Source organism: Talpa occidentalis, unplaced genomic scaffold (genome assembly GCF_014898055.3).
Source record: "Talpa occidentalis isolate TD23 unplaced genomic scaffold, MPIMG_talOcc4v2.1 talOcc4.8, whole genome shotgun sequence".
Taxonomy (NCBI): domain Eukaryota; kingdom Metazoa; phylum Chordata; class Mammalia; order Eulipotyphla; family Talpidae; genus Talpa; species Talpa occidentalis.
This window is the reverse complement of record NW_023605194.1, coordinates 118,879,327-118,906,072: the sequence shown is the minus strand read 5'-3', so window position 1 is coordinate 118,906,072 and position 26,746 is coordinate 118,879,327. Positions and strand designations below refer to the sequence as shown.

Below are 26,746 nucleotides of genomic sequence, written 5' to 3'. Positions count from 1 at the left end.
TTTTTATTTTATTATAGAATTCTAAAAGAAATCATTTGAATTAGTTAACTGTGAACGAAGATTTGGCTAAAATATTTAAAGTTTTAAAAAGTTGACTAAAATTTTTTTTTGTAATTGATGTCTTTAGATCCAAAGGCAGAAACCAGGTTATATATCACAGTCAATGACTTTGAATTCCATGTTTATAATCGTTCGGATCTTTATGGACGTCTTCAGGAATTGTTTGGTTTGGAGCCCACTATAATACCACCCAAGAAGGAGGATGATAAAACCCAGGATGATGGAAGAACTAGAACCCAGTCCAAAATTGAAAGGTTCATTTCACACTTGAATTTTATTAATAGCCAACATTTGGACATTTGCTTTTATTAGATATTATTGTTGCTTTTCACCCAAACAAAACCTGTATTTCTTTGTAGATTAACTCAACTTTTATTCATATAAATAATTTTATAATTCTTTTAAAAGTTTAAATAATGTGGAATTATTTAAATTCCACAGTATCTGCTTTTACTCCTTTCTCTATTTTTTTCCCCAAAGATTTATTTATTCATGCATACAAGAACTGGGGTACAGGCCAGATGCGCGGGAGGGTGAGAGGATTCACCAGAGACAGAATGGGGAACAGAGCAGGTAGACTGACTGAAATACACTGCTGAGGGGAGCAGCGGGCAAGACAGGAGAGGTCTGCCGCGCCATGTGGGAATCTCTCTGGCCGGCCGGGGATCGAATCCACACTGCAGAGGCTGTGGACAGCTTCACAGCACTGCGCTCAACCCGCTGCGCCACCGGGGGAGGCCCAACCCTCCCTCTATATTGATAACTACTCTTAACAATTAAAAATGATACTATTGTTTTGGACCCCTTTGAATGCATGTACAGAATACATAAATAGAGATATTTAAGGGGCATCTAAAATGCATGCTTTGATTGTCTGTTTCTGGGCTTTCCATTTGTCTTTTCCCAGCCCCACACTGTTTGACTCCCGTAACTTCAGAGTAAATCTGCAGTTGCCTAGTGTCCGGCCTTCAGCTTTATTCTCCTTCAGTATTTAGGTCTTTTGCCTCTTGTTAAACTTTCAAAGCAGTTTGTCAATGTCCACAAAAGAACTTGCTGGGACTGGCCGTGACCGCCTTGGGTCTGCGGGCCGGTGGGCAGGGCTGGCACCTGGCGGTACCGATCGGGGCTCACGCCCTTCTCCCGTCGCGGCCCAGTCGGCCCTCGCGGAGGGTGCTCAGTGCGTGGCTGCGTAGTTACTTGTTGGTGGAGCTGATGTAAATGGTATTGTTTTTATTTTCGCATTTCACTTGTTCATTGCTAGTTTATGGGAAAGTGGCTCATCATATCTTAATAGCCTGTATCTAGCAATCTTGCCGTAATTACTAGTTCTGAGAGTTTGGTCAGTTTTTTCAGATTTTCTGCAAGTCTACAAACAAAATCCTTTTGATAAATATTCCTTTTTATTTCCTCTCTTAGTGTGTCAGGTAGACTTCAGCGTGAAGCTGCAGAGCAGCGGGGAGAGGGGCTCTTTCCCGTCGTCCTCATCTCTGTGGGAGAGCTTCTGGCTTCTTGCCTTTTAAGTACAACGTCCCCTGTCGGTTTCGGGGGGATGTTCTCTATCGGGCTGAGGAGCCCCCTTCGTTCCTAGCTCACCGAGGGATGGAATCATGAATGGATGTTGGACTTTGCCAGCTGCTTTTCCTGTAGCTATTGATATGATCAAGCAGTTTTTCATTTTTGGGTTGTTTTCAGTTGGGTTTGAGTGTCGAGCCAGCCTTACATACCTAATATTTGTTGTTCCTTAAAAGTAGATGACAAGGACATTTGTTCTCTGTTCAAAATTCAGTGGGAACTGCACATCTCTTGGCTAACCAGTGGAGGTACTGGGACTGTGACGATGCTGAGTCTTGAGGAAATTCACAGCCTGATATGGGAATTAGAATGCTGAGAAGACATTTCAGTGCCAGGAGTTTTACCACAGGGACAAGAACGGGAGGACCAGGGAGGGCTGGGGCCTGAGGGAGGACAGAGGCAGAGGAGATGAGCAGTTTCTGTAGAGGAGAAACAGCGAACGTGGGAGCGGCGTGAGTGGGAGGCTCAGAGCAACCTGGCGAGCAGGCCCCAGAGGGAGAAACTTGACTTTGCCCCGGTCACATTGCTGGGCTATATTTGAAGGGAAATGAAGCTGGAGGCAGGGACAGCACATCGAAGGACGCTGTGACGGGGCAGGGGAGAGGGGGAAAGGGAGGGGCAGAGCGGACGGTCTCACGGGGCAGAAGGTCCCTTCAGACGAGGTGGGCTGGCTGCAGGGCGCCCGCTCAAGGGTGGGTGGGCAGGGAGTCCCAGTTTCTGGCTTAAGGACCCCCCAAAACAAGGCCAGGGACCCCCAAAACAAAGTGTTTGGGGAGGGGAAGGTCAGTTTTGAGTGCAGTTTTAGGCACCCAAGCCACCTTTGTGGAGATGGTCTCAAGGGTGACTACGGGATTAACTGGTTAGCCAAGAGATGTGCTTTGGGCTTTCATCTGAACTTGAGTGGATTGCCGTGAAATATTTCATTTCTCCAATTCTGTGTCCTTTGTGGCAAATTTCTTATTCTTGTTCATTTTCATTTCATTGAGAGGCGCTTGTTCTGGCGTGTGGTAGTGGTTGTGAGGAAGGAAAAGGTCAGCTGCTTAGCAGAGCACTTGAAACACCAGACGACGCCTGAGTGACTCCTGCCTCAGTGGTCTGTCACGGTTTTGGTTGTTTTATAAAGTGGGGTGCTGTGTTGAAGTGTCCATGATGGTATGTGGTGACCCCATATCAGGATTTATGCCGTCATGTTGACAACCTCGCCATTGAAGTGCATCACCCTGAAAATCTTGTCAGGAACTTGCCATCCAGGAGATGGCAGCCTGTGTCCAGAGGGCCCGGGTGCTTCCCAGGAGAGGGCAGTGGGGCCGTGCTTCCAGGGGGCCCTGGGGCCGTCCGCATCATGGGGGATGTGTTGGAAGCTGCAGCTGGCATTAGTGATGGGCGTGCCCACCCCCGGGCATTTAAATTTTTTGTTTTATATCAATTTTTATTGTTTTTTTCTCAGAGTTAAAGTGAAAACAGAGTCCCAGGACCCCACGTCTTCGTGGAGATCTCTCATCCCGGTGGTCAAGGTCAACGTGAGCACGGTGGGTGACTTGCCGCAGTTGGCGCTGTGGCTTAGCTCATGAACTTTGTGTGTTTTGCAAATAGAATCTTAAGAAAATTCTTTTAGTTTTTTGGTCCCAACTTTCATAAAGTGTGTAAGAATTAGCCCCTCATGCTATTCCGGCACACATTTCTGAGACTGTCTTCTCAAGTGCCTGGTCCCTCAGGTACTGGCGTCATTGGCCAGCGTGGCGGGTCATGTGGCGCCGCCCAAGTGGCCTCACCCTGTTGTTGCCTGAGGTGCTGGGTGTCAGACCCGGTCTGGAGAGGAGGAGGAGGCAGGCCTGGGCAGCGCGTCCTCTCTCCCCCTGCAGGGGCGTTTGGCCTTTGGGAACCACTACCAGCCTCAGACCCTGTGCGTCAGCTTCGACGACGCCTTCCTGACCTACACCACCAAGCCCCCCTCCAGCCACCTGGACCAGTTCATGCACATCGTGAAGGGGAAGCTGGAGAACGTGCGGGTGATGCTCGTGCCCAGCCCCCGCTACGTGGGTCTGCAGAATGACGAGTAAGGGGCCCTTCTCCCAGGGAGGGGAGGTGCCTGGGTGCCCGGTCCTTCCTGGCCAAAGTGGGAGCCACGCTCAGGTCTCCGCTGCACTGCCACAGGGCAGTGCTGTCCACGGGTAAACCAGACTTTGCACACCTTCCTGTGAGAGGAAAATGAAATTTTTTTTTTTTCCCTTTTCTCTCACTATGTTTGGGAAATACATTTTGGGCGATGAGGCCCGGGTGTTTGGAGTTAGAGCACACACGTCTTGCGTGCGCCCAGGGGCAGGTTTCCATTTCTGGCGTGGGTGGGTGAACAGCACGTGCAGCGAATGCACAGCAGTAACGGCTGTTTGAGTTGGGGAAAGCCGGAAGCTGAATCCAGAGCACTCTTAGGGGGCTGGCGTGGTTGGGGGGTACAGTTTTGGAGTCTGCCACATGACCAAGCGATTCCACTCCCAAGAATCTACCCAGAAGCACAAAAGCACTAATTCAAAAGGAAACCTGCACCCCTGTGTTTACTGCAGTTCTATTTCCAATACCCGAGATAGGGAAACAACCCAAATGCCCCCAAACAGATGAGTAGATGAAAAAGTTGTGGCATCTCGACACAATGGAATGCTACTCAGCGATGGAGAAGCATAAACTTGTGCCATTTGTGCCTAGTCAGAAGGAAAAAGATAAATACCGGGATGTTTCACTTACACGCAGAGCATAGAGAAAACAAACAAAAGGTCAAGAAAAAGCCAAAACTGGCAACTGACCTGGGGTGGGGAGGGGTCTGGGCAGGGACGCGCACAGGGACAATGATGGCGGTCAAGGCTGTGGTGGCGGGAGAGCTGCGGGGCTGCACGGTAGGGGTGGGGGGTGGGGGGGGCGGGGGTCGGATGGGGTGGGGGGGGTGGGCAGCAAACACTATAAACATGTACAGTGATATGAGAAAATAAAAAAAAAAAAAGAGAATTCTGTCCTCACCATTACTACACTGGTCTAAGCAGGGACACAAATTCATTAAAAAAAATAAGATGTTTAAATTTATTTCATACAATCAACTAAATATGCTTAAAAATAGGTAATATAAAATCGTTAAAAAAAATGACATTTTTATGGGGGAATATAAAAATAAAATTTAAGATAAAAAAAAAAATGACATTTTTATGTTTCTGAAAGATACTTTATGGGTCTGAAAATGAGAGCCCGACTGAAAGCTCTTCAGTCTGATGTAGAGAGCAGCAACGGTCGCTTTACTGTCTGAGGAAGAGGTTTTCCCTTTTCATGGCACTAGATTTGTTTGCTTTATAGTTTTATCTTGTTCTCACCTGTTGAAACTAATCAGAGCACTGCACACTTCTGTTCCGGGGATGCACCTAACGGGTCCCGCCTCCTTGCAGGCCTCCGAGGCTGATGGGGGAGGGGTTCGTGGTGATGCACTCCAACGACGTGGACGTCTACTACTACATGGATGAGCCAGGTACGCTTTGGGGGCGTGGCTGGTGCCGGCGCCCTCCGCCTCTCTGTGGGGTTGGTCAGTGTGGCGAAGGGGCACCCACCACGGGGGGCTGCTGTGCTGCTGTCAGAGGTCCAGCGGTCGTTTGCGTTTGATATAAAAAGAACAATGCTGTGAATTTCCCCCCAATTCCCACTTTTACAAATAGAGCCCAAAAAACGGTGAATGCGAATGGCCACATGAGTCTGGAATGGCGGCCCTGGCGGCTCCAGGTAGCTGGGAGGAGAGTCCAGGCTGTTAGATTTGAGACTTGAGTCTCACTGAGGTTTGAGGGTCGAATTCAGCTAGTTCCGAGGCTTCGTGGGTGGCGTTGGTTTTTAAAATCAGCCAAGTGTTGGCTTTTTAGTCCTTTTTTCCTTCCTGCCTACCTCGACACGCCTTTCAGGTGGGTTGTGAGGTTCGAAATGTTTTCAGAATAAGACCAGGCAGTTGTGTGCCTTTGCCCTAATGGCAGAGTGGTGGGGGTGGGGTTGCTGGAGCTGGGGTGAAGAGGGTGGGGTGCTGGGGCGGGGGTGAAAGGGGTGGGGGTGCTGGGGGTGGGTACAGATCCTCCTGTGCCTGGCGGTCCTGGAGGCACATTCATAGGAACGGCTGACACCGAGTCCCTGTGATGGCTTTGGCCACCCAGCCCGGGTCAGTATAGTCAGTGGCCGCCCCGTGTCGAGAGCTCCTGGCAGAGCTCTCTGTCCTGAAGACAAGTGCTCATGTGACTGAGTTCCCAGCCAGTTCTGTTTGAAGGAGCATCAGGAGACAAGCTGTAATTTTAGTTTTTATGTGACAGAATTTTGGAAAGTTTGGGTCGGCACCATGAGCCACCGACACTAATGACTGTTTTTTTTAAATGTTTAATAATAAGATTTCTCAGGGTTTGGGGAAGATGCCTATCTCTGCAAAACACTGTTTTCCGGATGAGCACTGTGTGAAGTCAGAGCCTCCCGAGTGCGGGGGCCAGTGGGGGGCAGGGGCCAGCACGGGCCTCTGTGGGGATGCAGCACTTCAGGCCCAGCTGTGCCAGCCTCTGAGAACCCCGCAAGCCGCCTGTGGCGTGGGTTGAAGACGCTCCTATGACCCCCTCCTTGTTCTAGTTGCCATATTGGGTGAGGCAGGTTTTTCTTCTGATCCTTGAATTAAATGCAGAAGCCACTGGGAGAATTTACCTGATTTGTTAAGTTGGACATTAAAGAGATTTGCCAAAATCAAAACAATGCCAGCACTTCTCACTGAATTATTTTGTTTTGGAAAATGTGGTTACTTTACATTAAAAGTTACTTTTCATTTCATATTTGTATTAAATTTGCTTAAATATTTCATGTCGATATGTAGTAAGTATTTTTAAATTAACATTTTCAAATTTGCTCAATTTAAATTTTGAATACAGTGAACTTGGTAGCTGTAATACAAAATCCCACTTCGGTGCCCTCAGTAATCGAAAAGTGTAAAGGGTTCCTGAGGTAAAAACATTTTCAGAACTGCTGACTAAGGAAATATTTGAAAGATGATTGTAAGCGTCTGCATTGTGTGTACTGCCATACAGGGCTTGTTCCAGAAGAAACAGAAGAAAATGTGGACGGAGAAACCAGCAGTGAGGATTGTAAATTACAGGACTTGCCTCCATGCTGGGGGCTGGACATAGTGTGTGGCAAAGGGACGGACTTCAATTATGGGCCGTGGGCCGACAGGCAGAGGTGTGTGCGGGTCACCCCCCCCCCCGCCACCGGGCCGCACTGTCCCCAGACCCCCCAGCTCAGTGTTTCCACCGGCCCCAGCGATGGACCCATTTTCCTGAGTTTGGGGCTAGGAACTCCTGCAGGTGGCCGGGTACCTGCCAGGGCTGTGGGGGAGGTGCGCCTGGGGCTTGCCCCTTGATGCCTGCATCAGGAACCCAGGGCGGAGCAGCAGTGGCAGTCTGAGTCCCAGCCCCTAGGCCAGCAGGGAGGCCTCTGTTGCTCTTAAGTCTTCCTGAGGGGACACTGATTAGAAATGGTTACAGGGCTCCCTGGGTGGTGCCGTCTGGTCCTTGGGTTTGGCCCCAGACTGAGGCTTGTGGTCCTTCCCGGCTGTGGGAGCGCCTCGGGCTGCCCCTGAGGGGCGGCGGGGGTGGGTCTTTGCCCCAGGCCTTTCCTGCTGTTCTGTCTTTGCTCTTTGATCCCGCACACTATGCTTACCCTACCCATGTCTTTGGCAAGTGTGTCTTTATCTGCTCAGGGTTCACTGACCTCTGGGATAATAAAAACTGGGCAAAAGTCTTTCATTTTACTGAAAGGCAGGGGACCAGAGGGGCTGCTTTCAGTAGGTGTTTTGTGATTTCGGTGGCAGTGACAGTGTACAGTGAGAATACTGACTTCTTGCCAGAGATGCTTTCACTTGGATAACATCATTATTCTCTCTGCCTCCTGTAGAGATTGTTTATGGAAATTTTTCTTCCCACCTGATTACCAAGTTCTGAAAGTTTCTGAAATCGCTCAGCCCGGAAGACCCCGGCAGGTTCTTGCTTTTGAACTCCGAATGAATATCATTGCAGATGCTACAGTTGACTTGCTGTTTACCAAAAATAGGGTAATTATTGAAATCCGAGAGGAGAAAACTGTGTGCGACTTGAACGTTCTCCACTAGGGCACTTCCCGGCGAGAGGCCCACTCCCGGCTCATTTCTCCCTGGGCACCCACCCGCATTGTGCTGTTCCCTCCTGGCCGATCACCAGTCCGCGCCGCATGGGCGGGGGGACGGCACTGCCTGCGGGCCCTTTACAACTGGCCACATGCATGAGTGTGTTTCTAAGGTTGCGCTTTTGTTCTTAGGAGCTTTAATGCCTATTTCATATCTCTGATGATTGTGGTTTGTGAGAATAACTGAAAAGCAAAGGTGGATGTGTATTTGTATGTTTCACGTCAGTTGTGTTTTCTTGCAGGAGACAAACGCTGTCCATGTGAATGTGGGCGCCGGCTCCTATTTGGAGATCAACATCCCGGTGACGGTCGAGGAAGGCGGTGAGCTGCAGGGGCCCTTCTGTCTCGGGTGGTTGTAGAGAAGCGACATAGAAACCGTAGCTTGTAAATCCATGTAGACTGACATTAATGGAATTTTCTCTTTCAGCTCTCTTGATGTATTATAGGTACTAACAGTGAATATGACATAATTAAATTGTGCTAGAGAGAGGGAGACATTTTAAAATCCACTTCAGTTGTGGACTTCGTGCTTTGGCACCACCTGCACCCTCTGCTCTGAGCCCATGTGACCTGCCTCATGCATGTTTCCTGCCCCTTGCGGCCCCTCGTGGCTGGCGGGGGTGTGCCAGGCTGAGCCAGGTGCCAGTGCGGCTGCAGGGTTGGCCAAGTGGCCGATCGGCGCTGGTTTAAACTAAGCTGTTAGTGGGTTTTGTCAGGGAGCACGCCGGGCACCTTGCGCGGCATAGCACTGAGAAAGTCAGTCATTTCTCACTTAAAATGTTATTAAGTAACACCCTAGGGGTGCGAGTTTCCTCAGAGCTGAGATGACCTCCAGGCTCACCGGGTGTCTGAAATTCGGGCTGTGACGCAGACGTCAGTGACGCGCTCACAGTGTGAGATTTGTCAGTGTGGTGTGGCTGTCTTCATTTCCCCCCCACTCCACCTCCCACCCCCGCCGCAGCCTCCTGCTGCATTCCTGGCTCTGCTTTGCTTAGACCTGCCCCTGCTGGCAGCACGGGGCGCGTGGCTCTCCTGAGGGTCACTGAAGAGTGCCCACAGCAGCAGGCTGTTTTCCCTGCAACTTGGCCTGTTTTGTGAAGAACCAGCCTTAGCGCCTTAGCCCAGCCCCTGAGGCCCGAGACAGCGGTGGGGGTTTTCTCACATGGAGGGCAACTTCCCTGCGCTGCCCGAGGGGAGGCCGGTCCAGGAGCTGTGCTGCCTTCCAGTGGCGGCAGGATGCGGGTTTGCACACTTCCCGTGCACCACGCTGGGGCGGGGGACCGAGGAGGCCCCTTGGGCCCAGCTGAGCCAGGCGGGCCTGAGCGGCTCCTAAGATGACTGCCCTGCGGGGAGAAACAGACGTGGCTCTTCAACGTTAGCAAAATATAATCAATTAAATTTAAGCTATTTTCAGGGATTTTGATGTTGGAAAAACAAAAGCCCAGAGCAGGATGAGCGTTGCCATCTTGGTGGCCTCAGAGCGGGGAAGCTGGCTGAGAGAGCACAGGGCTTCTCCGCTGGCTCCGGGTAGGCCGTGCTGTCTGGGGCTGGCTCCTTCGAGGAGAGGCTGAGGTGGTGAGACCGTACCCCTCGGGCCAGGAGGCTGACAGGGAGCTGCCTTGGCTGGTGGTGGCCGCCCCAGGGCGGCAGGAGGGACCCTCCCAGAGGTGGGGTGACATCTGGTTAGAAACACCCCGTCACGGGGCGTTTAAATGGTGACTGGTCCCTGCTTTTAGGGACCCCTCAGTGGGCAGCTGGGAGTTTGTTCTAGTCCTACCTTTTAGGCTCTTAATGTTTGTTCTTACCAGGCTACACCCCTGCAATTAAGGGGCAGCTGCTACACGTGGATGCCACGACCAGCATGCAGTACCGCGCGCTGCTGGAGGCGGAGATGCTGGCGGTAGGTGGGCGGCTGCTGGGCACTTGGGGCTAACTGGTACGCACGGTGCCCATGTGGTTTTCAGTGTCCAGTGTTGGTGACCAGCAAGGCATTCAGCGTCCATCTTCTGGCACCCAAGCCCTGGCACTCCTGGCCCATGTGGGAGCTGGAGCCTGCACTGTGCCCCCTGCTGGCGGCCTGGCGAGAGGCCAGTAGCCTGCGAGGTCTGGTCTTCAGAAAGGGAAAAGCTGTTAGGACATTGTTTTTACACTGTGTGGTGTGGCTAATCCTCTCCTTTATAAAGACTTTTTGCCTGCTTTCTGGCCCCAGTGGATTTTTCTCTGTGATTAATAATTCACTGTGTTTTTCACTTGATGAAGGCATAAAAGGAGGAAAATCTTATTGCTTCCCTGAAGTGCTCCTCATTAGAAGAAGAGAAAATAAGGGTGTGCTCCTGATTAAAATTGCATGTTGAGGCCTCCTTAGTCAGCCCCAGCAGGAGCAGGGACAGTCGCTTTGTATAATAATGGCCGATGCTTGAAGAGCGGCCTTTGGTGTTAGACTAGACCGTGAGGTGTGAGGTCCTCGGTGGCTTATCCAACGAGGACACTCGGGTGATGTGCTGACGAGATGAAGCTTGTGCTGTTGCAGAGCTTCTGCTGAACTCCGAAAACTCACGCACAGGCTGGGATGCCCCGGCTATGCAGCTCCTGGAGGCTGCTCCCGGCTGGCAGGCGCATGCCTGAGTGGCCTGTTGCCACCGGTGCTGCCACCCGGTCTGGTGGGAACTGGAGGTTCTGGGCCATTGGCTGCACCGTGCAGCCGGCCCTCCTGACCGGGCTCTCACGGGCAGGTGAGGGTTCGCGGGAACACAGGCTGCTGCCCTGGCTCAGCACCAAACCGTAGTGTGGGTGTTTGACCTCTCAGGGCTTAGCGCTCTGAGGAGCCCATGGTCACCACACATGCTGGCCTCAGCGGCGACAGTGACACCTCACGGGCCCGAGCTGGCTCAGCTCAGCACCAGCTGGCCCTGCGCTCTGGGCGAGCCTCGTGTCTGATGCCGCCCCCTTTGGTTTGCAGTTCCACATCAACGCCAGCTACCCCCGGGTGTGGAACATGCCCCAGACGTGGCAGTGCGAGCTTGAGGTCTACAAGGCCACCTACCACTTCATCTTCGCACAGAAGCACTTCTTCACAGGTGCGGGCTCGGCACGCGGGCTCGGGCGTGGGCGGCCAGCCAGCGGGCCTGTGCAGCCGATGCGGGCATTTGGCCACACCACCCATACTTCACCTCCTTTTGGGCTGAGCATGTCAATGGGAAATGTAGCCAGAGATGTTTCGTGCCCTCCTAACCCAATGAGCCCTGAGCTGAGCCTTGGCTAGTCAAACTGTTTACCGTCAGGTCATTTACACCTTAATCACCTTTTCATGTTCCAGTGTAAGGTCCTTTCTAGTAACAGGAAAAATTTCCTTTTGTCTGGTATCAGAATTTTATAGTTTGTTTTCTGAATTTCAATTCCTTTTGCTTTCTGCCCCCACCCATAATATTTCAGACTTAATCCAGGACTGGTCTAGCGATAGTGCCCCCGACATGTTCTCCTTTGTGCCCTACACGTGGAATTTCAAAGTCATGTTCCACCAGTTTGAAATGATTTGGGCTGCTAATCAGCACAACTGGATTGACTGTTCCACTAAACAGCAGGAAAATGGTAAGAACTTTAAAAACAGTAGGGTCAGGGGCCTCCCCGGTGGCGCAGTGGTTTGGTGCTGGGTTGCGGAGCTGTACGCAGCCTCTGCAGCACCGGTTCGACACTGAAAGTGGCTCTCCCCCTGCCCTGTCCGTGCAGTGTACCTGGCAGCCTGCGGGGAGACGCTGACCCTGGACTTCTCCCTGCCTTTCACGGACTTCGTTCCTGCCACATGCAGCACCAAGTTTTCGCTCCGGGTAGGTGTCGCCGTGCCTGGTTTCCGCCCCAGCTCAACAGGCTGTGTGGCCCTCCCTGCCCCCTCTCCCTAGGTGGCTGCCATGGCCTTTGCAGTGTCTGCGCCCCAAGAAGCTGGGTTCTAGAAACGTGCCTCGAGCTGGTTGCTCCTGGTGTTCCCCTGGGCTCTCGGCCTAGCCCATGTCTTGCCATCTGCCTTGTCTGTGACCTTGGGCCCACACCCTTGGTTCATTCCTGTTTCACCAGGGACTCAAGGCAGCCAGCAGAGAGGTCTCTCTCAGGCATCCTGGCTGGCAGGTAGCGCCACCAGGAGGTCCGGTGGTCAGAACAGCAGCAGTGTCAGCGGGAGCAGCTTAAACCCACAGCGCCGTCTGTGGCTGCTGCACCTGCTGATGGTGGTGGGTCCCGCCCAGCAGCCCCAGGGCCTGCTGCTGTTGCATCCTGGAGCTTGTCCGGTTAAGGGGTGAGCGTTGGGTGAACACAGGCAGTGAGTCAGGCCCGTTCTCTTGGTCTCTCTGCCGCCTGCTATGAGGAAGCAGACAGCAGAGCTTGGCCGACTGACGGGTAATGTGGCCGCAGCGATGGTACTTCAGTAGCCCATGCAGGGCCCCTAGAAGCCAGTTGAAGACCCAAGACTTACTGGACTCCGAAGACCTAATGATTCTGAAAAGCAATAAAATCCAGAACATGCCCCCCCGAGCTCACAGAGTGAAGTGATGTTTCCGTTCTTCAAACTTGCCTCCCGCCTAGTAAGGATCCTAGCCCGGACTCCTGCCACTCTCCCTCTCACCCCACCTGGCCACCCAGCAGCAGCCCAGCGCACGGTCAAGGCTGTGAGGGGTGAGAGGTGGCTTTGCCTCTGAGACGTCTGCAGGCTGGAAAGACAGTGTGCGCCGCCAGTTCCGGCTTCCCCTGATGTTGCCATCAGTTGTCCTCGTCTGGGTAAAGTCACAGTATTCCTGTGACTTCACTGTAAAATGTGCCCCTTGAAATTTCTGTCCGTTCAGCTCTCAAGGGTTTGTGTGTGGCTTTGGCTGTAAATGGCGCCTGCTTTATTGCATTGGCTGTTGTCAATTCCCTTTCTAGGGAGAAGATGTTGATCTTCACTTGTTCCTGCCAGATTGCCACCCCAGTAAGTACTCGCTGTTCATGCTGGTGAAGAACTGCCACCCAAACAGAGCGGCCCCCGACACCGGCCTTCCTGCAGAGTGCCAGAGCGGCCAGAAAGCCGCAAAGCCCAAGTGGCGCAACATTACGCAGGAACGGTGAGCGCCCCACCCCTGCCCCGCGCTCCCCTCCCGCCCCCCACCCTGCCCCGTTTCTGCAGAGCATCGCTCCATGATTCTTCCAGAGAATGATGAAGCAGATTGTCAGTAACTGGTGTTTGCAGATGATTAAGTGACTAGAAACTCTGTTTACTCTTCAAAGGGCCGGCTGGGTCGAGTGCTGGACTGTCCCGAGTGTTGTCCTTACCATTGACTACACTTGGCACCCGATTTATCCACAGAAAGCAGATGAACAGCTGAAGCAATCATGTAAGTGTTCCTGTGTGAGCTGTACTTGGAAACATCTGGTTTTATGATTGAAGTCACCAAAAACAAGAGGAAGACCAAAAACTTTGGAGATGCACCTGTTCTCATGACATAGTTGCCACTTAGGACTATGTTGCCCTAGTTGTTGACCATGGCAGACACCAGCTGGTGTCCCTCGCTTGTGTTGCCTGGCCTGACCCTTGCAAGGGTTCTGTGTGACAGATGTTGTAGCAGCTGTGCGCAGAGCAGGCAAGGTAATTTTCTCAGGCCTGCCAAGCTAGAAGAAGCAGGGCTGGGTTGGGAACAAGGTGTATTTGGATCTAACCACATAAAGCACTTGGCACGGTGAGAAGTTAGTTTCTTTCTGCCATTCTGATAACCACGGAGTCAAAGCTGATGAGTCTTGTCGGTCTCGTTGCAAGAGTCCAGAAGGAAGCTGGAGTCTGGGTGGTTCCTCTGCGTTTCTCTAGTGAGCTGCGTTTTGAGAACTTTTCGTAGTTGCCAGTCTGTGTGGGATGTGAAGAGGTTACGCAGTGCTTGGACAGCCTTGCTTTCATGCCCAGACGTGGTTGGGTCTGACGTGGCCGGACACACCCCGGGGCCCCATGACCGTGGCCCGCTTGCTTGCCAGGGGCTTGCCTCGGGCCCTTTGGGGTGTCTGTGCAGTGACACCCCATACTCAGGGGCCACTTGTTTCCATGCCGGCAAGGTAGGATTTCTTAGTGAACGGCTCCTCGAAGAACATCGAAGAAGTACCTCTCTTCTCCCCCCACCTTTTTTCCCTCCGTTCGCTCCAGTGTCCGAGATGGAGGAGACCCTGCTGTCCGTGCTGAGGCCGGCCCAGCGAGTGCCCGCCAGAGCCGCCCCTCCGCCCTCCGCCCCACGCCCGCCTGTCGACCCCTCGGAGCTGCCGCCTGATAAGCTGCACGTGGAGATGGAGCTGTCCCCAGACTCGCAGATGACTCTCTATGGGCCGCTCTTGAACGCCTTCCTGTGTATAAAGGTGTGCTTCCCAAAGGGACGCGCAGAGTCTTAGAGCACAGACAGAGCAGTTGGCTCCTGGCTGACGTCAGGACCGTTGAGTGGTGCTGGCTGAGTTCCAGATCGCGGGTGCACTGGGTGCACTGGGTGCGCGGGCCGTATCAACAGTTGAAACGCTTTACCTAAGAAGCCAGGGAGGACTGTGGAGAGCACATTTTGGCAACTGTTTATAACACGTTGTGTTATTAGTAACCAAAATGGAATGTTCCTGCTGAGGCCGTCTGGCCACTCGGGCACTCCTGGCAAGCACTGTGCGTCCTGGTGTTTCGCTGGCTGGATTGAGCCCAAGGGGCTGTCTGGGGACATGCCTGCTTCCCCTAACGGACAACTCGGGGCTTTGGCCTGGGTCACAGACCAAGAGCCAGTGGGTCTTCCAGCGCAAGGGCTTCCTGCAGGACTGGCTGCGAGTCCTGCTGTCGAGGTAGTGCTGCCCCCAGTGGGTCTCTAGATGCTGTGCTTTTGTAGCTACAGGATGCTTGGCCAGCCGCCAAGGAAGTGTCTGTCCTACCTAGACGTGCCTCCCTCCTTCTGTGCCCGGGCGCCCACTGCTGGCCGCTGTCCTGACTGAGCCGTTGGGCGGCGTCTCTCCTGACGCAGCTTGCGCTTCCCTCCAGGAGAACTACTTCGGTGAGGATGATGTGTACATGGACTTCGAGGAGGTGGTGTCCAGCCCCGTTGTGTCGCTGTCAAGCTCGTCCAGCTCAGGGTGGACGGCTGCAGGGGCGGAGAGCGACAGGCAGGACAGCGAGAGCTCGGCCAGGTCGCTTCACCCGCTGTCCCTGCGGCCGTGGGACATCACCGTCCTCGTCAACCTATACAAGGTCCACGGGCGCCTTCCTGTTGTGAGTGTTTACTGGGAGAGAAGTCGGCGCCCACGCGTGCCTCTGGGCCCCGCTCAGAGCTCAGGGGTCCTTCTGGCTTCTGAAGTGAATGATTTTCTTTGTCATCATAGAAAACCTGTTTTCCTTTTGGCCATTCTGTCTTACCTTGGAGCATGCGTCTGGCTTGGTGGCCAGCCCGCTGGATGCTCTGGACTTGGTGTTTCTTGGCCTTTGTGTCCAGTGCCATAGCAGCACTGGCCTTTGCGACAGACCCGGTGCACAGTCAGGACTGAGACCGAGCCCTGCAGGCAGCTGTGTCCACGCTGGGCCAGCACAGACACCTGGTGCCCCTTGCTGGGTGGGGGGACGCCAGGCCGCAGCTGGTGCCACACCCTCTGCGGGCTGGGGCTCTGGAGAGGCCTCTGGCGCAGGCCAGCCCGGCCCCCTGTGGGCATGAGGCGGCTTGTTGGGTGTTCTGAGCACTGTTTCTCCTTTGAGAAGCACTTTGCGGCTGCGCTGTGCAGGCCGTGTGTGCCCCACCCCCGTAACTCTGCCTTGTTGGTTCTAGCATGGAACGGCCGACGGGCCCGAGTGCCCCACGGCTTTCCTGGAGAGACTGTGCTTTGAGATGAAGAAGGGCTTTCGGGAGACCATGCTGCAGCTTGTGCTGTCGCCCCTGAACGTGTTCGTCAGCGACAACTACCAGGTGCATGACCGTGGTGCGCGCGGGGGGGCCGGCTGTGCGCGGCTGGACAGGGCAGGCCGGGCCTCACAGCCTCCCTGAAGCTGGAGCTCAGCACTGTCCCTTACTGTGCTCGCTCCCTCTGGGGAAGCCTGCTATACACCCCCAGTGGGGCCGGTGTCCCTCGAGGGGCACGCTGCGCCCTTGGTGCAGGTGGGCAGGGCGAGAAGAGATGGGACCCTGCGGTGGGGAGGTGCCCCACAGCAGGGGGAGGGAGTTCTGCACCCCACAGCCTTCCTGGGCACATGGCATGCCACAGATACTCAATTTGGAGACATGGGCCTTCAGCACTGAGTCGTCCTAGAAACCCTGTCTTTGAACTGGACTGTGTATTAGTAGCAGGCGCGTGGGCTGCTCCCTGTGAGCCGCTCTGCCCGGCTTCCGCAGCCCCTCCCAGCCCTTCATCTTCCCCATTCCTCTTCCACGTCCCCTCCTGAGGCCCAGCCTGGGAAGTGACGGCAGCGCCCACTTCAGGCCCGCGGCCCCGGGGCTGGGTTCGCTGGGCAGGCAGGTGCGTGTTGGCCGCTGTGTCTGACTGAGGTGTTCCCACAGCGACCCACCACGGACGAGAGTCTCCGGGAGGGCCACATCAGCTTGTCTGGCCTGCAGCTGCGCGCCCACGCCATGTTCTCCGCGGAGGGCCTTCCACTGGGCAGCGACTCATTGGAATACGCGTGGCTCATCGATGTGCAGGCAGGAAGCTTGACAGCAAAGGTCACTGCTCCACAGGTACTCACCCCCCGCGTCAGGCCGGTGCATGCGCCTTCCTGTCACTCCCTGGGCTCGGTGTGGCCAACTCGCTGCTTTCTGGCTGAGGCGATTCTGGCCTTGCAGATTTTCTTAGCAGCGGCTGCATCAGAGACCAGCTTTACTTCTGAGGCACACCCATGTTGGGAGTAGTGTTACGTGGTTCTCTGGGGGCAGCTCAGGAGGGGGACTGTCTGGAAAGCAGGTGACAGTTGTTAAGATTCCATCAGTTGGAGCTCCGCTGCTGACACAATCTGCGTATATAGTATAGAGAGTAATTTTTAGAAATACTCCTTACATGGGATCACCAGTAGCACTGAAGATGACAGGGATTAGGTGGCACAGAGCCTTCCTTGCCGTGCGCTGAAGCGAGAGCCGGACCTGCAGCCGGCACCGTGGGCATTGGTTTGGGCCAGTAGCCTGGTCTGGAGGCTAGGTCTGACCCTTGGGCTGAGCTCACGCTCCTTCACCTCCTGAGGTCCTGAGGCCCTGAGGTCCTGTAGGTCCTAGCTGTGGGGCACTGAGGCCCAGCGGAGGAGCCACATGGCATTGCCTCTCTAGCTACATCTTCGATGATGGGCTTGCCGGGCTCCTGGAGCAGCAGGCACCGGGAAGAGGCCAGGGAGCGCCTGAGAGGCGGGACATAGGGTAGAGCGTGGCCATGAGCGTGAGGGGGCCAGGCCCTCATGTCCCAGAGGACACGTCAGGGTAGGCTCGATGACAGGCCCGAAGCAGCGGGAGCGTGGGTAGTTCACGGACAAGCGGGTGACCAGAACCGTGTAGGGGACACGTACGGCGGCACCCTCCCGGCCACCGCCCCCCGGGACACATGTAGCCACGAAGCTCTGGTGTGGAGCAGGCCCATGGGCCTGGCACCACCACTGCCTGCCTGGCTCTGAACCCCTCAGGGCTCTGACGGCGCTGCGCCCTTGTGGGGGTTGAAAAGTGAGATTCCTACTTCTGGGAGTTTAAGCCCCTGGTCACTGTGCTTGGCGACAGCGTGAATACGTGTGGGGTGGCGAGTGTTCATGCTGACCAAGTGTAGCATTCAGGTTTCACACCATTCGCGATGACCTGGATAGAGCTGGGGGGGCGACACTGGCCGAAATGGCTCAGAAGGAAACAGACAAATACGGGAGGGTCTCACGTCTGTGTGGAATAGAGAGAAACCCAACCAAGGTCAAGAAAAGACAAAACTGGCAGCCGAGGCCTCCAGCAAGGGGCCGTGGGGGTTGGAACGGAAGGAAGAGCCCGAGGGCCTGCGTTGTGGTTCCCGGCCGTTCGGCGGCAAGAGAGCGCTGGGGACCATGGTGACGTAAGAAAAAAATTTAGTAAAAGAATCAAATGAAGGTTTTTTAAAGTTAAGATTTGATGGAAACTTAATAGAGGCTTACGCTTACTTGCATGCTGGCCCCTTCAGGACGGCTGATTTCTCACACTCGGGCTTCAGCGCCACCAGATGCGGCTCAGTCAGAGCCCGGGGCTTGCTGGGGCATCACAGATGGCCCCGGGTGACAGGCAGGGCCTTGCGGAGAAGCCTGAGGCAGGAGCTGCTCACGCAGGTTTTCTGCAGAGGAGTTTTCGTCCTGGTGTTGCTTGGCCCCTCAGGGCAACGGTGGCCCAGCTGGTGAGCTGACGGCAGCTGGCCAGTGCTGATGCCAGCACTCTTCGTCCCTTCCAGCTGGCGTCTCTCCTGGAGTGGGCACAGACCTTTGCGTTCCACGTGGTGTGTCGGGAGTATGAGCTGGAAAGGCCCAAGTCGGTAGTGCTGTGTCAGCATGGGATTGATCGCCGCTTCTGCGAGGCCAAGGTATGTGGCGGGTCTGGCGTGCGTCCGCAGTGAGGGTGCAGACGCTGCCTCTCTGCCTCAGTGTTCCTCTGCCTGCCACCAGTGTCTGTTCCTGTGCAAGGGCCAGACGTGGGCATGCTCCCCAGGGCTGAGTTTGCTGGCGTGTGCCTGCTGCCCTGTGGCATGGTCAGCTGGGCGTCGTCCACGCCACCGCCCCGACCTGCACTCGCCTGGGGTGTCAGGGCCCCCAGGGATCCAGAGCAAAGGCACCCACCCCTGAAGCCGTGGGCGGCGGAGGATGCGGGATGGACACGGGCACAGGCCCCCGTGAGGCCAGGCCCAGGGCTGTCACCAGGAAGCAGCCTTGCCTGCTGGCACTGAGGCCCCGCCTCTTCCCCACACAGCTGCTTCCCTGCGCACCCCACCCGCTGTGCCCTCCCCGCCCGCGCCCCCAGCTGCTGTTGCTATGGCTGGGGGTGGCTCCTGCCTTCAGTCTCGTGTCCCACGAGGGCCGTGGCCACGCTGAGTTACTGGCAGCGAGGAAGCTGCTCTCATTGGCCATGGAACCGTGTTCTTGTTCAAGGCCCTTCTCCAGGTTGCGGAGAACCGGCTCCCGCTCGCGTGTGTCACGGGTTGGTTCTTCCGGGGAGTTCTCACACATGTGGGCTGCTCCTCCCTCCTTTTCTGGGCCCAAAGTTGTGTTGAGTTTTAGTAAACAAGTCTATTCAGGGAGACTTGCATCCGGCAAGTCCGCAGAGCCCGGGTGGCGTTGGCTGCAGGCCTGCGGGTCCCTTCGTTGCAGTCCCTGCTCCTGCGGCCAGCCGCAGGGCCGTGAGCAGAGCGGATGGGCTCGCGGGCACCCACCCTCAGTCCGGGCAGAGCCCGTGAGCTGGGTTCCTCGGGCCCCGGTCCCGGGACGCGCCCAGACAGGCCTGACTCCTGACAGGCCTGTTGGAGCCGAGCACGGCAGGTCTGCGTGGCTCGTCCCAGATGCAGGCACACAGTCTCGTCTCCCAGGTGTGTTCAGGCGTGCCCATGCGGGCTGTGGGGCACGTGCCATGTTATTTGTTGTCAGGAGGTGGGAGACGCCCCGGGTGGTTTCAATGCGGCGTCACCGGGTGCCATCAGGGCCACGGAGGGGCTGATGTGGGGGCCAGTACCGGGCTGGGAGTCTGACGCCGCCCTCTCATTCCAGCTGAGCTGCGTCCCCGGGCCCTGCCCCCGCTCCGAGGAGCTCAAGTACACCATGACCCGCGTGGCGCTGGCCGGGGCCGACCTGCACGTGGTGGAGCAGGGCTGCGCCACGAACCTAAAGGTGCGCCCCCCCCCCCACCTGCCCCCAGCGCCGGTTTAGGGCTGCCGCTGCCTCACCCCACAGGGCCTCCCTGTGAGGGGCCGCCTCGCCCCACGGGCACTTTGCATGGGTCTGGGTCAGTGGCTGTTTCCATGGGGGTGCAAACTGTGGTGTCCTTGGAAAGAGGGTTTGAACCCCTCAAGCCTTCAGGTGTCTCGCTTCAGTGTTTCCCGCCTGCTCAGAGCTCCGCCGCCTGCTCTGAGGGCGGCCTGCACGGCCCCTCGGTCTCGGCCCACCCCCGCCCCGGCCGAAGCTCTTTTCCTTCCCTCCTCTTCTTTTCCCATGGAATGTCCTCTTTATCCTGTTGCATTTGCGCTTTATTTCCCGTGCCCCCTGCCCCTTTTTTTTAATCTTTTGTGCAAATTGCAGTAACACCTCTTGGTAGTTGACCCTGTCACCTAAGCCACAGAGGATGCAGCTCTGTCTCGTTTCTGCCCCTCAGATGGGGGCGGTCCGGGTGGCCAACTGCAACCTGCACAGCCCGGCGGTCGGGGAGGGCGTCAGCGCGGCCGTGCAGGACCTGCACGTGCGCCAGTTCGTGGAGCAGCCGAGCAGCCCCCGGGCTGGACTGCAGCCCGCCGTGCTCCGCAGGGCCTGCTGGCTGGAGGCCGGGTCGGCCAGCCTTGGGCTCATCACCGTGGACGTTGCCCTGGCTGCTGACCACCCATCCAAGCACGAAGCTCAGCGGCATTTCCTGGAGACGCATGATGCCAGGACCAAGAGGTGAGTGGGGCCTCTCCAGCGGAGATGGGGGGGCAGCTGCATAGAGGTAGGAGACCCAGAGCTGAGCAGGCCCTGGCGTGTCTCCCTGGCCACGGCGCTGTGGCCAGGTATCCTGCCTGCGGGGCTCTCGGTGCGCTGTTCAGCAGCAGGATGGGGGTAAATGCTCATTCCTAGGGGTGTGCTCGCCAGCCTCGAGGCCCCACACCCGCCTGGCAGCTCCCCGGGCTCGACTCTCCGTCTCCACTGGCCCTGCAGGGTGACGACGCCTCTGCCCACCTCCCGTGGTGTGAGGGAGCATGGAAAGGGGGCACAGAGGAGAGGAAAAAGGCTATAACCACCACAGCCAATCTCACTCTCCCTGCTTCAGTGCTTTCTTGTTCCTGAAATCGTCCATTAACATGTCAAGTGCTGTACATTTGTGCTGAACTTTCCTAAATGCCTGCCCACGTGCCGGGGGTTGCGGGGAGCTCCTGTCCCACGGGGCTGGCCAGGGCTCGCCTGGCGGGGGCGCCCGTGAGTGGTGCCCCTCGAGACCCCACCACGCAGTGGCCGGAGAGCACCTGCAGTGAGACCGCTGGCACCTGCCACACCCTGGGAAGCCAGGCCCGTGCCGCTCCAGTGACTTGGCAGGACAGCGCAGCAGCCTCGTTGCCCATGCTCACACGCCCGCCCGCCCTGCCCCGTCGCTCATAGCTGCGGCCGGGAACGCGGCTGGAGCTAGATGTAGCCGGGCGCCAGGGATCGCCCCGAGGGCTCGCGGCGGCGGCAGGCACCGGCAGGCTTGCGTGGGTCCTTGAGGGCCCAAGCGCGTGTTTCTCCCGTCGTCTTGTTTTTGTTGGACTTGCGTGGTTTCAGCTGCCGCTCAGAGAAAAAGCGCTTACCTCAGAAGGCCACAAGATGGGCCGTTTCTGCTAAACGGCGATCAGGTAGAGAAGCCAGTTTTGATTGTCTCGATTCTTAATGGCTCCTCCTAGAGCCCTTGTTGGAAAGGCATTCCAGTTCTTCTCTGCGGTAGGGTGGCACCCCGTGTCGGAGTCGTGGCGCCATCACCCCTGCCTCGCCCTCGTGCTTGGGTGGGTTAAATTTGCCACGTGAGCAGACGCTGAAACATTAGTGGTGATGGAGTCAGCGTAACGGAAATGTTTTAGGCTTTCCAGGAACAGCTACTTTTTTTTTTTTTTTTTTTTGGGTGGGACCCTCGCTGGCGGCCGGGGAACGAACCGGCGCTGCAGAGGCTGCGGGCAGCTTCTCAGCCCAGCACTCAACCGCTGCGCCACCAGGGGAGGCCCTTTGCTTTTTATAAATGCTTCATTTTTATATTTATATCACAACTTTTTATGTCTTGTGTGAGTTCTCCAGTTCTTTTTACGGTGTGTCTCCATCATCGTTGCTCCTGCTTATTTCCCTGTCACCGGGGTGGGAACCCTGGTTTTTTCTAGAAAGGCCAAATGGTTGAGGAGATTTACTACAGCAAAAATAAATCTCTGTTTGTATTTACCTGAGCTTTTAGAACTATAAACAATTAAGAGGTCTAGTCACCTGCAAGGCTTTCCTCCCCCCGAGCTCTGCTGTGCCACTGTCCGCTTTGTCCAGGCTGTGGTTCCTGTGGCCCGAGGACAACCTGACCAACAGGCGGTGCAGGAACAAGTGCGGCTGCCTGGGAGGCTGCAGGTTCTTTGGCGGCACGGCCACCGGCCTCGACTTCTTCCGGCTGGAGGAGCTCACCCCATCCAGCAGCTCCGCCTTCTCCAGCACAAGCACTGAGTCTGACCTGTGCTACGGGCAGTCCCTGCTGCAGCCCGGGGAGTGGATCGTCACCAGGGGCGTCCCCAAGATGGCGGACGGTATGGCGGGCCTGTCTGTGCCCCCGCCCTGTGCTCTCTGGGCCCTGGCGGTGTGGCTGGGGGTGGCTGGGGTGGCTGGGGTGACCTGCCTCTGCTGTGGGCGGGTGCCCTGAGGCAGAAGGACACGTGTCTCGTGGTGAGCACGGCAGGTGCAGTTCCGGCGCCTGCCCACGTGGGCCCCTCTCACTTCCCCGAGGGCCACTTGCGGGCCTGGCCCTTGGGTCCGCTGCAGCACCCTGTGCTCACACGCATCCCGGGGCTTCGTGCATGGTGCCCGCGTCTGCTGTGGCCGGGCTGCCAGCTCCTGTGCGACACAGTCTTGACTGTTAGAGCCGGTCCCGGGAGCTGGGGGTGCTGCCACGTAGGAGCCGTGAGGGGCCTGCGCCTCCCAGTCTCCTGCGGCTTTTCCCAAAGCTGTGTGGAGCAGGTTCCTGGCTCCTTGGCTGGTGGCAAGAGCGGTGCTGGCTGCGGCCCATCATGGGCTGCCGGACACCCTCCCAGCTTGGTCTTTCCTGACCGGGTCAGAGATGTCCTCTGGGGCTGCGCTCTGCCTTTGGACATGGCAGGAGAAGAGTGGTTGCGACTCTGGGCCACTGCCTAGTGTGGACGGCAGTCTGAGTGGGAGGGTCCAGTCTGGCCCTGTGCAGGCGTGCAGGCCACAGGCCAGCTTAGCGGTCTTTTTTTTTTTTTTTTTAAAGATTTATTTATTTATTTATTAATACAAGCACTGGGTACAGTCAGAAGCGCGGGAGGGTGAGAGAATTCACCAGAGCCAGAGCGGGGAGCAGACTGACGAAGTACACTGCTGAGGGGAGCAGCGGGCGGCAGGAGAGGTCTGTGCGCCATGTGGGACCCTCCTCCGGTGGCCGGGGAGCAGCCGGGGATCGAACCAGCGCCGCAGAGGCTGCGGGCAGCTTCGCAACCCAGCGCTCAACCGCTGCGCCACCAGGGGAGGCACAGGCTCAGCAATCTTGCTCGCAGGAGCAGGTTGTCCTGTAGACACCAGCAAGCAGCAGAGCTTCTTGACACTTCAGGAGAGAAAAGTAAACATAGCCCAGCGCCTTCCCGTGAAGTCACTTTCTAGCCCTGAAACGCCTGTTTCTGATGGTCTCAGTCCACGGTGGGGAGGTGGGGGGGGTTGGCTCCCATGGGGCCTCACTGGCTGCAGGAGGGTGTGGGCGTGTCCTCTGTCTGCTCCCTGGTGGCCCCTCTGCTGTATCACTGTATCTAGGGTAGACAGTGGCCGCCCCCACCCCATGGCCTCAGCGCGCGCAGCGTCCATGCAGGCCGCGCCAAGGACACGGCTCTGCACGGGCCCTGCGAGGTTTCTGTTCCAGTCTGAGAACTGTCCAGGAGGAGGCTCCGGCGGGGCAGGGACACCGAGCTCAGGCCCACTGGCGTCTCGGGGCTGTGCTGTGCACCCCCGCACCGGCCCTTTCAGGTGGCCAACCTCAAAAACAAGTTTTCAGGGGTTGCTTTTGAGACGATGACGCTCACGGGCACTGCTTTAGTTTGTCTAGGTCACGTGAATGGTGTGAGGGGGCAGGAGTGGGAGAGCAAGGCGGCGGGTGCTGAGGCGGAGCGGCGGGCCCAGCACCTCAGCCTGCAGGTGCCCCTGCGCCCCCACAGCGCGTCCTCGTCCTCGGGGGAGAGCAGCAGCTCGGGCGCTGCGCAGCCCCTGCTGGCCGGGGAGACCGAGAGCCCTGTGTCCGCAGCCGAGGACCCCGCGGCTCAGAGGGGCTTCCCGCCTGCCGCGAGGAGAGACGAGGCCCCCGCCAGGTCAGTGCCACGGGGCCGGGGCTGGTGCGAGGACGCCCTCAGCCCCACCAGGGACGTGCCTCCTCCCAAACCCCTCCGCCTCTGCTCCTTCTCCCTGAACGGACCTTGCACGTGTTTGCTGTCGACTGTCTTCTCCAAAGGACGGCAGATGGTCCCCACACCCCAGCCTGCCGGCCGCCCCTGCCCTGCTCTCAGGCCCGAGTTGGCCGCTTCCTTCTTGTCACACTTGCCCCTCAACTGAGCACACTTGGCTTTTCTTCCTGTTCCCCCCACGCGCGCCCCCTGCCCCCGGCTGTCGGCGCAGGACCCTTGCCCTCCTCCTCCACGCTCTGCCCGACCGTTTCCCTCCCTGTCTCAGACTCTCTGGCTTCACTTACGCTCTGCAGCTGCCCCTAGTCCTTGCATGTGGCCCTTAGTCCTCCACCCCCAGCCACTCCCCCACCCCCACTACTCATGTGGCTCCTGGGCCGGCGCCTCAGCCCAGCACCAGGCCAGACTGCAGGCAGCGCCATGCGGCCCCTCCTGTTGAGCCAGAGGCCCCTGGTGCATTTTGTTGGACACGCTTTATAGGATGTGAAAAGCCTTTGAACTTAAGTAGTGTCAGTGGAGCTTGGCGGGGGTGGCGGGCGCTGGACTGCTTTAAGCCACCTCACTCCGGGGTTCGGTCGGCTGCGGGCACGTGTCGTGCCATTCAGTGCCTTTGCAAGGGCCCCGCACAGTCCAGGGCTTCCTCCCCTCACAAAGCGAGTGACCAGAACTGCTGTGGGTCTGGGAAGGACTCGCATTGGTGCTGAGAGCGAGTTGCTCGGTGTGGGGCCATGCTGACCGCCGGCCCTCCCTTCCAGCGCTCCGGCAGACGTCTCAGGGGGCAGCCCCGTGTCCCCGCATGCCGCAGAGAAGTCCGTGGGCCAGTCCCCTCTCCGCTCCCCCCTGAAACGCCAGGCCTCTGTGTGCTCCGCCCGGCTGGGCAGCACCAAGAGCCTCACTGCTGCCTTCTATGGGGACAAGCAGCCAGTGGCCGTGGGCGTCCAGTTCAGCAGCGACGTCTCCCGGAGCGATGAGAACGTGCTAGACTCGCCCAAGCAGCGGCGGAGCTTCGGCTCCTTCCCATACACACCGTCGGCCGACTCAAGCTCCTTCCACCAGTACCGCTCCATGGACTCCAGCATGTCCGTGGCTGACAGCGAGGCCTACTTCTCCGCCGCTGAGGAGTTTGAGCCCATCAGCAGCGATGAGGGCCCTGGCACTTACCCGGGGAGGAAGCGGAAGAAGCGGCAGGCCCAGCAGGTAGACTACAGCCGGGGCTCAGTCTACCACAGTGTGGAGGGGCCCCTGACCGGCCACGGGGAGAGCATCCAGGACGGCAGGACGCTGCCCTTCAGGGCACACCCCTCTCAGGCCTCCTTCGTGTCTGCACTGGGAGCCGAGGATGACCTGGCCGAGCGCCTGCACGTGGCGGAGGCTGAGCGGCCAGAGGCTGAGCAGGTGCCGCCCCAGCAGCCGGCCCGGAGCTGCTACCAGACCTACCTCAGCCAGTTCCAGGTGGTGAACTGGGCAGCGAGGCACCCGGCCAACAAGCGGACCTCCAAGTCCTCACTGCACCGGCCCCTGGACCTAGACACGCCAACCAGCGAGGAGAGTACCTCGTCCTGCGAGCAGCTCTCCATCCCCAGCTTTAAGGTAAGTGCCGGGCCGTGGACTCCCGATGTTTCTCTAGAAAACGGGAGCTTTTAAGATGCCTTCAGAACTGCTTTTCTCAGCGGCCAGCTACCTGCCGTGGCCAGTGGCGGCCATTGGTGTCAGCGTCTTGAGTTGGGGAGGTTTCAGGCCGGGTGTCAGCACTTAGTATGGGAGCTGGGGCCCATTTCTGTAATGTATTCTGTAATTTGCTTTGCTGAGAACACTAAAACCCGGTCAGTAAATTTAGCGATTGTAGGCAACACGGAAGTCATATTTATAGAGCCATAATTTTTTTAAAGAAATTTTCATGATTATTTAAAGTGTATAACTGTGACCGTCTCAGGTATTCATAGAGCACCACGGGGGTGTGCTGCTTAATGCACGGAGCTGCTCCTTGAGGGCAGGAGGCAGATGGTAGGCGGACAGGTGCTTCTGTGACTGTGAGTTGAGGGGAGTCTCAAGGCACGTCAGAGGGGTCGAGAGTAACGGGGCTGGTGGGGCCTGCAAGGCCCGTCTGAGAAGGCGTGTTCCCCGAGACACGAGGGCCAGGAGCAGCAGTGGTGGGAGGCAGCGTCTCGCCCAGCCGCGGCCTTAGGAGCGGAGCGCGTGTACTGGGCCCTGGCGAGGGGGAGGCCCGTGGGGCCTGGTCGCCAGGGCTGGTAGACCAGGTGTCTGCATGAAATACTCAATTTCCAGTTGAGTATTTTCTGTCTTTCTAATTGTTAAGGCCTCATGTCTTGTAGATCAGTCTCATTAACAAGACAGTCTGGATAGTCGCACATACTGGTCGACAGCATAAAATTAGAGGTTAGTTTAATATCAAAACTGGGCTGTAAGTGATGTTTTTGTGTTCCAGGTCATCAAGCAGGGGCTCACAGCTAACTCCTTGCTGGACAGAGGGCTGCGGTTCTCGGGACCCACGCCCACGTGAGTGGACGGGCCTGCCAGCGTCCCTCAGGCCGCGCATGTGGGGGATGTGGTTGGTTTGAGGGTGGCCGTCTTTCCCGTGGGCTTTGCCTTGTGAGCACATCAT

The 26,746-nt window shown here is 57.1% G+C and overlaps 1 protein-coding gene across 10 annotated transcripts in view; it reads left to right on the top strand.

The window, feature by feature from the left end:
- The window catches only part of BLTP1 (bridge-like lipid transfer protein family member 1), a 98,125-nt gene that overhangs the window by 12,027 nt on the left and 59,352 nt on the right, over positions 1-26,746 (top strand). For 8 of the 10 annotated variants that reach the window (XM_054690380.1, XM_054690379.1, XM_054690381.1 and 5 more), the window contains 24 exons: positions 128-314; positions 3,080-3,161; positions 3,495-3,688; positions 5,058-5,137; positions 6,708-6,858; positions 7,573-7,729; positions 8,082-8,160; positions 9,648-9,739; positions 10,799-10,916; positions 11,272-11,427; positions 11,566-11,663; positions 12,748-12,926; positions 13,090-13,196; positions 13,991-14,196; positions 14,849-15,076; positions 15,624-15,761; positions 16,350-16,526; positions 18,226-18,354; positions 19,529-19,648; positions 20,130-20,410; positions 22,004-22,254; positions 23,766-24,033; positions 24,879-25,713; positions 26,570-26,640. In XM_054690380.1, the coding sequence (XP_054546355.1) occupies positions 128-314; positions 3,080-3,161; positions 3,495-3,688; positions 5,058-5,137; positions 6,708-6,858; positions 7,573-7,729; positions 8,082-8,160; positions 9,648-9,739; positions 10,799-10,916; positions 11,272-11,427; positions 11,566-11,663; positions 12,748-12,926; positions 13,090-13,196; positions 13,991-14,196; positions 14,849-15,076; positions 15,624-15,761; positions 16,350-16,526; positions 18,226-18,354; positions 19,529-19,648; positions 20,130-20,410; positions 22,004-22,254; positions 23,766-24,033; positions 24,879-25,713; positions 26,570-26,640 (4,384 nt within the window). The remainder of the gene's footprint in view (positions 1-127; positions 315-3,079; positions 3,162-3,494; positions 3,689-5,057; positions 5,138-6,707; positions 6,859-7,572; positions 7,730-8,081; positions 8,161-9,647; positions 9,740-10,798; positions 10,917-11,271; positions 11,428-11,565; positions 11,664-12,747; positions 12,927-13,089; positions 13,197-13,990; positions 14,197-14,848; positions 15,077-15,623; positions 15,762-16,349; positions 16,527-18,225; positions 18,355-19,528; positions 19,649-20,129; positions 20,411-22,003; positions 22,255-23,765; positions 24,034-24,878; positions 25,714-26,569; positions 26,641-26,746) is intronic. The other 2 variants (XM_054690387.1, XM_054690383.1) reach the window with 1 other exon arrangement.